Source organism: Diachasma alloeum, unplaced genomic scaffold (genome assembly GCF_001412515.2).
Source record: "Diachasma alloeum isolate Michigan unplaced genomic scaffold, Dall2.0 Dall_scaffold_00181, whole genome shotgun sequence".
NCBI classification, from domain to species: domain Eukaryota; kingdom Metazoa; phylum Arthropoda; class Insecta; order Hymenoptera; family Braconidae; genus Diachasma; species Diachasma alloeum.
In genome coordinates, this window is record NW_021680347.1 from 1,077,662 (window position 1) to 1,093,338 (window position 15,677).

The 15,677-nt window shown below is 37.6% G+C and overlaps 1 protein-coding gene across 1 annotated transcript in view; it reads left to right on the top strand.

Annotated features, from left to right (window-relative positions):
• Positions 1-3,806: 3,806 nt before the first annotated feature.
• LOC107046061 (flocculation protein FLO11) overlaps positions 3,807-15,677 on the top strand; it is an 18,163-nt gene continuing 6,292 nt past the window's right edge. Inside the window, exons 1-3 of the mRNA XM_015268543.2 lie at positions 3,807-3,995; positions 4,097-4,214; positions 13,734-13,819. Of these exons, the coding sequence (XP_015124029.1) occupies positions 4,201-4,214; positions 13,734-13,819 (100 nt within the window). The 5' untranslated portion in view covers positions 3,807-3,995; positions 4,097-4,200. The remainder of the gene's footprint in view (positions 3,996-4,096; positions 4,215-13,733; positions 13,820-15,677) is intronic.

Consider the following 15,677-nt stretch of genomic DNA (forward strand, 5'->3'; position numbering starts at 1 on the left):
GGGGATGAGGACTTCTCAGTTTGGAGGCTCTACATGATCGTCTAGTCCTCGGTTTAGCTTGTGACGTTGTGAATGGTTTGGATTAGCACTTGGAGTTCGTGTATGATCATGAGCTGCTTGGGGTTCAAGCCTTCCTATATAAGGCAGCAGATACCACAGCGGCGGTCCCTCGGTTTGGAATTTCGTCGTGGCCGAGATGGTCAGTTGGTTGGTGATTTATTAGCGATCATGGCCAAATCTCGGCGTAGAGCGACCATCAAGGCGGCGGAGCAGTCCACCTTGTTCCGCCAGCACATTGATAGGCCCATCATGGTGTGTTCTTCCGCCATGTGGAAGAGCAGGGTCGCTCCGTCCAGCTGACATTCTCTTTCTTGAAGTCAGCTAGCTTGATGTCCGAAACTGAGCGGTTCATTTGCGCCTTCTAGGTGTTATGGGGTTGCAAGTTCCAGACATTCGATGTCGGGCTTGCAAGCAGTCCCCGGAAACTCTGACGCATCTTTTATCGGCTTGCCCGACATATGCCATCACGAGTTATATCCATCGACATAATGCGGCTTTGAGAGTGCTGTATTTCCATCTGCGGCACTCTTATGGGATAGACAGAACACCACTGCTGCCGTATACTCCAGGAGATATTGAGTCCGTTGTCGTGAACGAGAGGTGTAAGATTTACTGGAACTTCTCGTTCGCGACTGTCAGGTCAATCGTTGCGACGAAACCTGACATCGTCCTCTTCGATTCTCATGACAAAATCATCTACGTTATTGAGTTCTCAGCTCCGGCTGAGAGCAACATCACAGTGAAAGAAGAGGAGAAACGGCTCAAATACCAATCACTCCTGTTTGAGCTACGTGAAATAAACAGGGGATTTAAAGTGAAGTTGGTTGTCCTTATCATTGGCTCTCTTGGGGGAATGAAGGAGTCATTCATATCTGCGCTCAAAACCATCCCGGCCTGTAGGCGTCAAGCCTTCAGCTTGGCTGGTGAGATGCAGAGGGCAGTCATCCTCGGTTCCCTCCGTCTGCTTAGGCAGCATGATTCTGGACTGCAATAGAGCTCACCCTCTGGTTGGAGGGGGCACTATTGGAGAGCGATTAGGAAGTGTTTGCATCGCTTAGCTTGCTGGGCGGTCTTCGAGGTGAAGTCGGAACCCTCGAGGATCGTTCAGCGATCTCATTTACGAGTAAAAAAACATAATAATAATAATGGTAATAATACGATAACATGAAACACGAGGAAAAGAAATAGTCAAATTAAAATTTCAATCACAGACAATCCAATCGGAAGCAAATTACTAATTTGCTGGCAACAATAATGATATTCAGTCACAAAAAATGCAATTAACCACTTATCTCATTGTTTTATAAAAGTTTTTATGGGACAATTTATAAAAATGGTTCATACGTGTCAATACACTAACAATGTGAGGGCCGGAATGTCAAGCATTTAATGCACTTTGATTACGTTTGGACTATAGTTCTGGAGTTTATATAAAAATCATGGAAATATTGTCAGTAGATTTTATCAATCAATTTATTTCATTGCTTCGACATACATGGTCCGGTACAATCCGGAGTTGGGATGACAGCCTTACAAAGGCGTTCCATTAGCTCGTACAACTAGGAATTCACAGAGATTCTCACAAGTCATACGATCATAAGATTCTCCATTACATACATATTTCGATTTAGGTTTCTATAAATTCAATTTATAAACATCAAAATTCGTTTCAGTCATCATTTGTCCACCTTCATCAACACATGGGAAAGAGTGGGATGAATGGAAATTTTCAACTTGAAAAAAAAATTTGTATCTCAGAAACGAATTCATCAATTGAGTTCTGTCTGGATTCAGTAACGAGTGGAAGACAAACATAGCATTTCATCAACCGTTTAATAAGGTAGTAGGATTTTGAGGATAGTTAAAAGTGTCCAGCTTATCCCACCCTCCACTGATGTATTATACATAACGGAAAGTAATTTTTTTATACGGAGAGAAAAATTAGTTGAAAATAACTCGAGAATTTTTTAAATATTGTGGTGGTTGATCTTTCAGGATTTATTTCTCAAAACTAGTAAAAGAAGCAATGAGTTTAACAAAAATTCCAACATTTCAAATAAAATTTCACAAAAATATCGTAATTTTTAATAGAGTTCTGGTCAAAATTTCTGAAACGCCAGTACGCTACAATTCCTAAAATATTAATTCGTAATGCATGAAATACGGTTTCGGGTAGTTTTTAAAGTAATATGAATAAGCTCCAGCAGAATTGTTGAGTAAGAAATTTGTTCAACAAATTCTTTCTTGAATTATTTTTTAAACAATAGTTTCTCGTTTGAGCAGGGAGTTTCGACTTAACACACCATTACGAGTACGCAGAAACATAAATTATTTATTAGAAAAGTCTGACACTGACGATAATTTTCATATTATGCATAGAATTTTTTTTAATTTTTAACAAAAATTTTTCGATTCCAATCTTCCCCTCAACGTCGAAAAGTTCGTTTCCTCATAAGACGGCATCATTTTTATACTTCTAGATTGATTATTATCAATAATGCTAGATTGTTGATTGAGCACAAACTCAACCGGAATGTTTCAATTCATATTAACTTTCGTTTAGAATTTATTTCAGCTTTTAATCTTCAAAATGGAAGTTATGTTTATACTACTTTAATCTGAGAAAAAGCAACAAATGTAGAATAGAAGAAAGATTTTCCCTGTTTATTCTGAAAAAATTATCGCAGTGGGAGTATAATTTCTCCGTGGCAGTCCATTGCAAGGTGAAGATAGAAATGAGTCATAGTCAACATTACGATAACGAAGAGTTGTAATTTTTCCCTAAATGGAGAGCTCAAATTTCACTTAACATCCTTCAAAATTCATAATAATCTAGAGCAATTTTCATAACATTTCCATTCTACCGCACGATTACATTTTGCTCCGTAATTTTCATCTTTATTATCGAGAAGTTTTCTATTATATATATTTCTCAGTTTTCTCATTATTCATATATTTTGTAAAAATCACAAAGTCCTGATAAAATAACACCCCATAGTAATAATTTCTCCAGAGTTCATGTACGAAAAAAATCCATAGAAAAACCCAGCGAATTCGCTAAAAAATTCAACTGAATTTTTATTGAACTTTTCTTTTCAATAGAAATGTTCAATAAAATTCAATTTCTCTATGAAAAATGTACTACTGAGATATTTTATATCAAATCTCCTCGGCTTAAATTCTCCAAGTTTTTTGTTTGACCTTTTTTATGAAAAGAGAAGAACACAAAAAAAAATAAAGTGGAAAAAATTTAGAAAATTTATTTCAAGGAATTCCTATAGAAAATATCTCAATGGAAAAAGTTGTATAGAAAGATGAAATTCTCCTTATTTTGTTGTATAAAATATTTTCTATTGGATATTTTGTAAAAAACGCAGAGTAAAGCTCCGGAATTCTTTAATAGAATCGGCCGGAAACTATTAGAATTTTCAATAGAAGTTCAATAGAAATTGAATAGAATGTCCAATAGAATTCGCTAAGTTTCCCTATAAAATTTTTTGGTGCGTGTTATTCCACTATAACGGAGGCTGTTGAAATAATTCGTCAATAAAATGACTATCAGCTTCCAGGTTTATTTTTCATCAGCCGAATGTCAATGTAACATTACACCACTCCGTTAAATCCTCCACTCGGAATGGAAGGGTAGATTCTTGGATTTTGATATAATGATTTGCGACACGGTTGTGTCCCCCCTCCCACCTGGACGTGCGATTCTTTCTCGCGGTCTCAAGAATACACATGGAAACGATCACATACACGTTCAGGGAAGCAAGTCTTTATAAGTAGAAGCCATCCGAGTCCCCGGGACTTACTCCCTCTTGAGACGCGCCACGATCGGACGATTTACAGAAAATCCATTTGCGTTACAAAAATTGCGGTAGAGAGATCATTTTCCGCGGCTCGAGGAGAACTCTGCTCCACCGAGAACTAGTCTTGTATGTTCCATCCGTTCAGTTAATTTTTTTCTCTCAATGATTGACTCGCTATTACAATTGTTATTCACCTGAATATTTCATTGTTCCTTTGATTGATAAAGCGATCGAAATTGCGACAATTTCAACATCGAGGAGGATTGTCGACGGCCTAGGGGGTTGAGGGTGTCCATGGTGTCAAGTGCGAGGAACGTCACGGCTGAAAAGAATGTTCATTAACGGGTGAGTCCTCATTCACTCAATAAAATAAACCTAAGACCGAACAATCATTGATCACTGAACTTACTCATTGCCCGTGCACTGATGATCATTGCACAATAACATTGCAGCAATATTTCTTCGTAACAATTATAAATTTTCCAAACGTATAATTACCCACGATTCAGAACTTTCCGCTTCCGTATCGATTCTTAACGCCACGATTCACCTCAATTCGAAAGAGAAAAAAAAATAAGAAAAAATATGCAACCAGGATTTAGATCGTTCAGAAAGGAAGTTACAATAAGGAATGTCGGTATTACGAAACACCCTTGCCCCTCAGCTTTAATTCTCCACTGCCCCATAACACTGAACGCTTATTTGTTATTGTCCTTCAGACATCATCGAGGCCATAATCCTTATATTGATCGTAGTATTATTTCAAAATTATTCGCACGTTTTCAGCAAACCAATTTTGAGTGGCAATGACACACGTGACGTTCAATGTATCTCAGAATTATGTTTAATGTATATGACCAGTGATTGATGTCACTCCTGGATGATTTGATTCAGAAGTGACATCATGAGATAGTGATCCACTATCTCATCAATGGCTCAACAATTAAGAAATTAAATTAATTCGTGTAGTCGCATAATTTCGTAGAATAAATTCCATGTAATCGTAAACAATTGCATTGAATAATGCATGGGGGTGGGGCTTTTGAAAGGAGCAAAAAAGTTAAAGAGAAGCAGCCGATAGCATCGATTGTAAATTGACATTGAACTCTCTCGTGGTACCCACTGGACATATCCTCGACATTGCACCGTGGCGCAACGGCCACCCATAAATGGTGAAGGCTCCAGTGCCACCGGAATGTTGGTGTGCTTGTACATCCAACCCTTTTGCCCACTGGATATCTCATCTCTATGCACTTATATACAATAAACATTAAATCAAAATATATGACTGTGCAAATACGTCAGACTGAATGTTTTTGTCCGAGACTTTAGTGGATTTTAACGATGGTACTCAAACCCTTAAAATTATAATCTATTCACTCCGGTATCATGATACTTCGAGGTCAGTACTATAAACAATAATAAACAAAAACTGAAGATGAGGAGAAAATCGATGAACGGATGGTTTTACTGGTATAATCGTAAGGAATCGGTTCTAAGAGAATCATTGTAGCATCGGTTTTGAAGTAGTACACGCAGAAAATTATTTGGTGAATGTAAATTCAATAACTAGTTGAGATTCACCAATTAGTTGTTAAAATTCATCAATTTGTTGTTGAAAAAAATGAATTACCAACTAGTTGGTGAATTTCAAGAACTAGTTGTTGAATTTCACCAACTAATTTGTTGAAATTCACCAACTAATTGAGTCGTCACTACATTGAGTTGTCTTAGTTGTTAAATTTCACCAACTAATTTGTTGAAATTCATCAACTAGTTGTTAAAATTCACCAAATAATTTTCTCCGTGTACGACAATAGTATGTTTCGATACAAGTGCGGAAAAGTGTTCTTTTATCATTCGACATACGACCTAAAAAAACTTTTCTAGCTCATATGATTGCAACCCTCGCCTTCGGCTCGGGCTGAAAACTCATATTCGCCAGAAAAGTTTTTTTCGGCCTAATGACGAAACATTATTTTACGTGTGAGAGGTATGCAATACTACCCTTCCACGTACCAAAAATAGTATATTTCAGGGCGAGCGCCATGGGGTTTTTTACTCGCGTGGAGTGGGTGACCGAGCCGAAGGCGAGGACTGGTCAACCACGCGAGTAAAAAAAGCCCATGGCACTAGCTGTGAACGATATTTTTTCCTAGTGATTTTCACTGTTACGAGTTTAGGGGAAGGGTCAATACCAATCCCCGAACGAGGAAAAGTGACAGTCAGTACTGAAAACACTTTTTGTCATTCCGGTCGTAAGGACGCTATGCGTCCGTGAATCACTGCCTACAGCTGGAATGACAAAAAAAATGTTCGTCACGGCCTCAAAAAAACTTTTATAGCTCATATGATTGCAACCCTCGCCTTCGGCTCGGATGGCAAATTCATCTTCGCTAGTCAATTTTTTTTCGGCCTTATGACAAATGCTACTTTTCATCACAATGCGTGTAAAAGACATTTCACAATTAACGCAACGGAGTTTGACGCAACGCTTGGAATTATTCAAAACAATCGTTCAACTTTTTTTCGATTGTTTCGAGCAATTTTGTCACACACTGAGAAAAAAATTACTATTGCCAAGGAATCGTTCTCTCGAAAGGAGAATTTATTTTTTGAGGAGCGTATTTCTCCAAGCCAATCATTCTCAGGTGGTCCATGTCCATCTCCAAATATTACAATTATGTTGAATTATGAGATGATTATGCTACATATGACCTTGAATGAACACCCTTCATTATTTTTCATTTTTTTCAAATTAGAAATTTTCTTATGTAAAATTATTTGGAATAATTCGAAATGTTAACAATTGTCAATGGAGTTCATTTAACGTCATATGTAGCATAATCATCCCATAATTCAACATAATTGTAATGCTTAGAGATGGACTTTCCACCTGGGAAGAACTGGCTTGGAGAAATATGTTCATTAAAAAATAAATTCTGCTCCCAAGACAATAATTCCTCGGCAAAAGTATGTTTTTCTCAGTGCAGAAAACGGGAGTTTATATAGCGTGCCACATCTTGTGACGTCACACGCGGAGAGAAATGTCCAGTAAAAATTACGGAACTTACAATTCGCTTACCGATCACGGAATCGACTTAGAAAATTTAAGTGACGGTGTCGTAGTTTTTCACAGGAGATCCAGGTAAAAATTACGGAACGATCTGGAAAAATTTCGTGACAGTTCCGTAAAATTTCCTACAGCTACATTTCCCTCCGGAATCACGGAAAAGATACGTAATTTTTATTGAATATTTCTCCGTGCAGTATGTTGTCGGATAGGATTTTGGAGTAGGTAGGAGAGGAATCAGGATAATTCTCGATATTAGTAAACAAGAAAATTTTACTGAAGAAATTGGATAGTCAAAATGACACGCATTGCGTTAATTGTGGAATCTCCTTTACGTTAGGTAAAAATTCTTTTCAACCTTTTCTAATTCACCTGCCAATTTTAGAAATATCTGGAGATATCTAGAGTAATTTGGAGACTCTGAAACATGATTCGAGTACCGCGGATGCACTAGTTTGCTGATAGTCAATCCCATTTAAGGTATATCCCCAGACAATCGGACCCAAAAGTTAGTCCCTATGGAATTTCGGAAAAAATTCTAAATAACTTAGTTTATTTCATTCTCATAAGTTATTGCGTTTTTCTATTCTCATGTGTTGTTGATGCAGGCAACAATAAGTGTTTGAATCAAATAAGAAATTATTTGTTAATTAATTTTTTGAATCAAATATATAATGCTTTCACGAAATTGCCATTTTTTAGAGTTAAATATCGCAGAAACTATGTAGTACGAAATTTTACAAAAAATTCACCGTATTTGGAATTTATCAATCTATCACAGATTAGTTTTTTAGGAACATCGTAAGAACCGTTTTCTCGTAAGATGAAAAAATCGCGTTAGGGGGGGGGGGGCATAGCCACCGTTTGGTCTATGCCTCGCGTGTTAGAAGACCGCATTTCATTATTCATTATCTCCTAAACTATGTAGTACAGCTAGTTAGCATTTTTTTCAATGGCTGGGGACTATTATAAACATTAGCTATGAAAAACATGGGAACAATCTTAAGAAAAGAGTGTTTTCTAGCGATAAACCTTAAATAACACGTCCGAAAACTGGCCCTTTTTGATGGCCGATAACTGGGGCTCTAAATTTACCCATGGAAGGACGGGGTATCGGAAAACTAGTACATCAGTTTTTGCCATCATTTATTCATTCCTATTTTCATTGGAAGAATTGAAGATTAAGATAAAGATCAGGACGCATCAATAAATCTCATTGATTCTTCAGACATGATTCATCCTGAAAATTTCTTATGATTCAAGTTTTCCTTCAAACCTAATCCTAACGGACAATGTTTTGTACAAAGTATAATGCGCTAAAAAAAACATTGACAAAAACTTTGACATTTTTCACTAAATGTGAATCTAATCTTCAAGTATCCAAAAATATATTCACCCTCATAGCACTAAATTTACCCATTCCCTAAGAGTTTCCCACCAAAAGCGGAACTTTTCGTAAAAAGTTTTTAAGAGCCCCCCCCCCGAAACTTTAAAGTGTGCGGGGTGACTCAATGGACCTTTCGAGCGACATTTGATGGGGTGTCACATCTAAAAAAATTACGATCATGTAAAATTTAACCCATTTAGCCCCATCGTGTATAGTGATGCCGCGAGACACTTTACGAGACAAAACTTTGGAGAGATGATTTCGGTGTCAATGAACAGGAAAATCGCTGCTCTCGTCTCAGTCTCGACATACGCAGTATCGACTCCTCTCGTGATGACTCTGAGTCAATTTATCTCATTTCGGTCTCAAGTTTTTCAATGTAAAATCTCGGTTTTTGTCTCGGCTTGTCTCGTCTCGGTTTTCTACATATAAAAAACGTGAAAAACTGGAAACCGAGATGAGATAAATTGACTCGGAGTCATCACGAGACGAGTTGATACTGCGCATTTCAAGATTGAGACGAGACCAAAATTTTTCGTGTTCATGGAGACCGAGACAATTCCTCCAAAGTATTGTCTCGTGATGTCTCGTGAAATGTATCGCGGCATCACTAGTCGAGTATGCTAAAATCTCATGTTTCCAGTTTTCGCCGAAAAAATGCTCCATGGACCACAATTTTCCTCAAATTTTGTCTTTTTTTTTAATGTCCGTTAAACTGCAAAAAATAAAATTTACTATCCTGTTTTTTTTTAATGTCAACAGATGATGGGAAAATCTTTTTTTCCGATTTTCTCTTGCTCGGTTTTTCCTTAACAAAAGGCTGTTTCGAGGGATTGAAAATTCCAACGGTACACAGAAGGTATTCAATGAAAACAATGTATACCAACACGTCAACTTCTCAAACCAACTTTTTTTCAGACGTGATAAAAAAGCAAGCACTCGTGATCTATCAAAAATTGAAAAAAAAAACGGATACCAAATTTTATTTTTTGGAGTCTAACGAACATTAAAAGAGAAAAAACTCCATCGGCCGAAAATTGTGGTCCATAAAGTATTGTTAGAGTGAAAACTCGAAGAACGAGGTTCCATGAATGACGGGGTAAAACAGGTTGAATTCTACACGATTCAGATTTTTTTATGCGCTCCATCATCCGTCACAAGTTGCTCAATAGGTCCATTAATCCAGCACAACTTTCAAGTTTCAGGGAGGTCCCCCCCTCGCGAACTACAAAAAAGTCTCCCCATTTTTCCCAAAGCCAACCGTACTATGTATGCATTTAGTTGACTTGTCCCGCTCAACCACTTTGCTCCTGAATGGTATCTCTAAACCATGAATCTGATACATCAAATTGCTGAGAAACATTCGTCTTAATAACACTCCATTCATCCATCACCTAAGACTCGTCTTACCAACCATTGTCGACTTGACTCCCCGAAGCTGAACAACTAATGTTTTTATTCCCTTCGTCACGCCAAGGTTGTGCTGCTTACCAATTTTTCCATTTTTTTCCCCTCAAAAAATTTTTATATCTACCCGTAGAAATCCCGTAGAAAAAAGGTGACAGAACATGGTGGAAGGCACGTACAAGTAATTTCCTTCGCCTCTATATCCCTTTAATTGCAGAATACCTAACAAGCAAAAGAAAATCTTCGTAGAATGATACACGAAGGCTGTAGCCACAGTGTAGTACCCGAGGTATCGTTATTATCGTTATCGTCGAGACAAGAAAAAGGAAAAACGAGACCAAACGGCGCATCACGTCGGCCCGAGAGAGTAAGGGAGTACCGCAGTAACGCGACCTTGCAGAATAACCGCGTCAAGGTTGCACGGTACGTTCAGCATCCCAAGAGACTTGGCCAGCCTCCTTAGGTTTATGTACTGGAGGCTGCTGGGTTCAACTACATCTCATCATAGGCCCTCTCCCTTTGCTATTACACAAAGGAGTATATATATATACCGAACTTATTGTTTTTGTTTTGATGATTCCCCTCCTCTGGTTTCTTAACGCGCCTCTGTGCAACTAAACCCAAGAGTTACTGTGCGTAACTACGTGATCACGAGTGTCTCTTTCCCTACGGGACTCGTCGTCTCCTCTTGATGCCAATCTCGCAATGCGCCCACTACTCAGACAAATACTTAATGTTATCCATTGAATTCCATTGACATTCCCTCGTGTATCTCCACGAGCCTATTATACCTGGATGATTGTTAACAATTTAAAGGATAAGAGAGAGAGAGAGATTTTTCTCACTTGTAATTTCAGATTTTTTTTTCCCATGTCTTTTTACACCTGCGTAATTTATCATTTATCCGTTCAATCGTCCCTGGCTTGCCATTTTTAACCGCTGATTCATAGAGAAAAATGCGAGCGTAAACTGTTATTTGAAATGACTGAATAGGGAACTTGCATGAATTTTTTTCAATTTTCTAATCTCAAGTTTGGGACCTGAATAATTCATTTTTCAATCACAAACGTTTGAAGTATTCGTTAAGTAGTCGTTAATTGATAATTAGTTGTTAAAAGTTGAAGATTTCCAACGCTTTGAAATCGCTAATGACGTCACACAGACGGACAAGCGCTGGACCAATCACAGAATGTCTCGAGCCGACCTAACCCAATCTTGAGGTGTGCGTCGGCCAATGGAGGACAACTCCCCGCTCTCTTCTTTTTCGACCAATGAAGCGTTACCTGACCGTCTTCGTAATGTCATGACCGCAAACTTGGTGTCGAAAACGAGTAATTTTTAATTAATTATCATAACACATCCACACTGTTAAGACTTTTTGTCTGAAATTTCCGATCCACTTTTTGGAAATTTTTATCGAATTTAATTACCACTGAAATTTCAAGGAATTTCGTCATTGAAAATTCAGAATTTCGTGGAAAAATCGAAGAGAACTGTAAAGTTCAGTTCCATTTTGCCCTGAAAGCCAATAGCAAACCAGAAAATTCTGGTAAAAATAAAAAACAAATAATCATTCCGGTTGAATCTTCAGGACCGTGACACTGAACGTGATTTAGGAGGAAATAAATCATGAAATTTCAGATTTCACTGAAAATTCAATGCACTTTGGCACTGAATATTCATATTAGATCGGAAATTCAAATCAGTAGCGAAGTGGTATAGTATTTTTCCGAGGTGCTGCGATGGGGTTTTTTACTCGTGTGACGTTGGCGTCCGAGCCGAAGGCGAGGACTGGCCAACGTCACACGAGTAAAAAAACCTCATCGCAACAGCCTGGGACACGATTTTTTTGTAGTGATTTTCAAGTTTTCGAGTTTGGGAAGTATGCAATACCAATTCCCAGACGAGAAATCGTGAGAAGCAGTACAGAAAAAACGATTTAAGCCAACTTAGCTCTTAGCTGAGTTTTCGAGGAATATCTCCGAATCTAAGGGAGATAGCGAAATCTGCCTTAGACTGTGAGATATTCATTACAAACTAACGAATACTCAAAATCAATTTAAACCGTTTTACCACTTTGCTACTGAAATAAATGAAGGCATTCTCGTCTTCATGTTGCTTAAAATTCTGGAATTTTTCTGAATTTTCAGTGAACCCTGAAATTTCATGATTTTTTCCCCTAAATCGTATTCAGTGTCACTGTTCTGAAAATTAGTAGTCAACTGTCCACGAAATTTCATTTTTTTTCTAACAGTATCAGCAATATTTCTCCATAATTTTCGCCGCTGAGCTATCCATATGTTACGAGGAACGTGAGAATGGGGAATGAGAAAGAATTGAGCTTCATACCAGCAGCGAGGCGGTAAACCGTGTCAAGTCGATTTTGACTTTTGGCCAGTTTTTGATGAATATCTCGGAATCTAAGAGAGATAGCAAAATTTTTCTCATGACCTTTTTTATAACCCTCAATTGGCTCAACAAAAAACATTTTGACAAAAATTTGTCTATCTTTTTTAGATTCCGAGATATTCGTCGATTTACCGCTTCGCTACTGATACAAATTCCCTATTGAGAATTCTTCATTGTTAATGGATCATTTTTGGCCCCGGACGTTGTGTGGCTATAAGATTATGGTAATGGGAGATTTTTAGATATTGGGACGATGACCAACATCAGAGGTTCAGTGGACTCTCATTAATTATTTAATAGCACTGGGCTACTGCCACCCAAAAAAATCCCATCCCGTTCCCATCAAATATGAATCATCATTTTTTTTAAGACCTTGATGTGTTCTTGGGTGAGATTGTATTTCACGATTGGATCCCAAAGTGGAGGTCAAGTTCATTGCCAAAGGCCTTTCGCGCATTCCGAATCCCCCATATTCGTCGCGAATTTCGGGAGGGTATTTATTCAATAATTTGAATATTTGAATAATTCGCGGATGCACTGCGATCATTCTGGTGCATCCCGTTATTCATGAAATATTCAGCAAAGCCAAAAATCTGTTGTTACTTAATATTATTCGATTGATCGAGTCAACGGCATTGCTCACGCACATCCCACGCCGTATATGCCTCTGTCAATTAGCAAACAAATATTAATTTCAGCTTCCTACTTCAGACCGGATAAAAATCGTCTTAATGCACGAAAATCCCATGAGAACATTCCCTATTATGAGCTTGCACAGTCCAAGCAGAGGCTTTCCAACGGAATAAAACCAAGATCCTCTGGCATTGATAAAATAATGAACTTGTCTTTATAGCATTCGAAATAGAATCGCGCACCAGGACATGTAACTGTACAGCCAACCGATCTCCAGGGACTTGACCATTCCCCTCATCCTCCTCCACAAAGTTAATTCAATGGAGAAAAAAAAATCGCGAGATTTTAATTCCCAAACCACGTGTGGGTGACATTGAAACGAATGTTAGAGAGGCCAGTGTCACTGACTCTCCAGTATTTACCTTATATAATCCTAGTATTATGTCATCTATGGTCACGGAGAACGGTGGATTCGAGGGGGGAATGCAATTCAGTGTCATAACATAGAAGAGATAATGCAACTTTCATCTCTCTTTTATATCTCTCTTTATCTCCCCATCTACTAGCTCGAATATCCTTGTAGCGCTGTTGGGGGGCTTTCCTCAATGACGTAGACTACCCTGAGAGCCAATGCACTCGGTTCTGCAATAAGTTGTGAAGCGACTTCATCGAATGAATCGATCGTGACTCGCGATAGCATGAATTCCCTCGCTTATTTTTTTTTTCCTTCATTTTTCTTCCTCATTCAATTCAAACATCTGGATCACAGCCAACTGGGACGAATGAAGTTACCGTTTTTTGTCAGCCATGATCCGATCAAATATACGGAATTATGCAGGAATTTAAGATTGAGGAAGTGTTGATACAAGGTCAATTCGTGTTGAAAATAATAGTTGTCTATTATCATACGTTTCATACCTAATACAAATTCTTTGGCATCTTTCGATTTTTCCAGGGGACGTCGCAACCTTATAAAAAAGCTTCAGTGGATTGCCCGGAGTTGGCCGAGACTACTGCTGCTGATAATGGTGATAACTCGAGGTGAGTCAATACTTTTAATTACCAAACCCATTACCCCTGGGGGATCTGTAAATGCCGGCGGCCTGACAAGTCAGATCGAGGGACTGGTTATTTAGGAAATTACTAGACTCAGCTGGAAATCAAGGAAGGAAATCAAGGAAGAAATCACCGGAAATCAGTGGAAATCACTGGAAATCAAGTGATTTACATTTTCGGTACACTGTTAGAAATTTCTTGAAATTTCAGTCACAATGTCATCTGAATTTTCAATGTTGTGAGTTTGAATTCAATTCCAAATGAAAACGTTTACTAAATCTCTCATTCATCTTGAAAATTCAAGTAACTTCGGTTTTTCATGTCAAAGAATCATTGATTCTTCAATGACGGCTTGAATTTCCAAACTCATAGTGAAAATTGAACATTACATATAATTTACTTTTCAATAGATTGAAAATTCAGAGAAGTTATTGTCTGAATTTTCAACATTTTCAAGGTTTTTTAGTGCCGTCTGGACCTGAAAATCGAGGGTTACTTGAATATTCAAGTAATTAATTAATTCATCAATGAATAAATATACAGAAATTTCATGTAACTTTGTCGTTGTTAAAAATTTCAAGCATTTTCACTTGAAATTTCAAGAGTAATTTTCTAACAGTGTAGTGATTTCCTAAGATTTCTGGAAATCATCGGAAATCAATAGAAATAATAAAGAAATCAGGTGATTTCCGAAATCATTAGAAATCATCGATAAGTGTAAAATCGAAATTGATTTTGCAGTTTCGAGTCTACAATTTTTGTTATGGCATCGGTGCGTTCGAAATCATCCAATTTCGAAATGTGACGCTATGAAGTTTTTGGCATCCTTACGTATTGTAACGTCATGTAGAATACTATCATTATTCACAGCTTAGCGAATTCGCTAGAAAATTCTATTGGAATTCTATAGGATTTCTATTTTCTATTTTGCGCCGATTCTATTGGATATTCAATAAGAAACAGTTAATGAAACAGTTAAGAAACAGATTTGGAATTTCTGTATGAAATTTTCTTAGATTTTTTTCTATTAGAATTATTGGGCTCAAATTTTCCAAGTTTTACCCGCTGGATTTTGATGTTTTCCATGGCAGAATCCGAGTGGAAGAAACTTAGAAAATTGATGGCCAAGCATTCTTATAAAAAAAAAATCAAGAGAAAAATTCAAGCAGAAATTTGAAATCTATTGACTTTTTCTTATCAAATATCCAATGGAATCAGCGCAAAAAACAAATAGAATATTTCAATAGAATTCCCATAGAAATCCTATAGAAACCCCATTGAATTCCTATAGAATTCCAACAGAATTTTCTAGCGAATTCGCTAGGATTATATTTAATTTTTTCATACATGTGGTCCCAAAACCATGACTTCTCCAGTGATTTCTTGAAATCAAGACTTCTCCAGTGATTTCTTGAAATCAAGAAATCATTAGAATCTACGAGAAATCATGGAAATCACAAGAAACCAAAAGAAATCAAAAGAAATCATGATTTCTAATGCTGATTGAGAAATCTCAAAAATCATTTGAGAAATCACAGAAATCACCAGGAAATCATCTGATTCTGGAAATCACTGAGCCACTCGATTGAGGAGTGACCAGCCCCTCGAGTCAGATACATATCTCAGTCGCATGCCTGTAAGACATGGGTGTGATGTTCGATGATGCGCAAGAGACGAATATCAAGAGTACACTCAATTATTTTTACACAAAGCAACTAGAAGTGCAAGTGGAATCTTAGTGCGGATGTTGTTGCCGTCAAACTGGTTCCACGAGGACATATCCATGGTAACCTTCGATAGAAGAAGGGGAAGCCCTACGCAATTCCCCCCCCCCCCCCCCCCC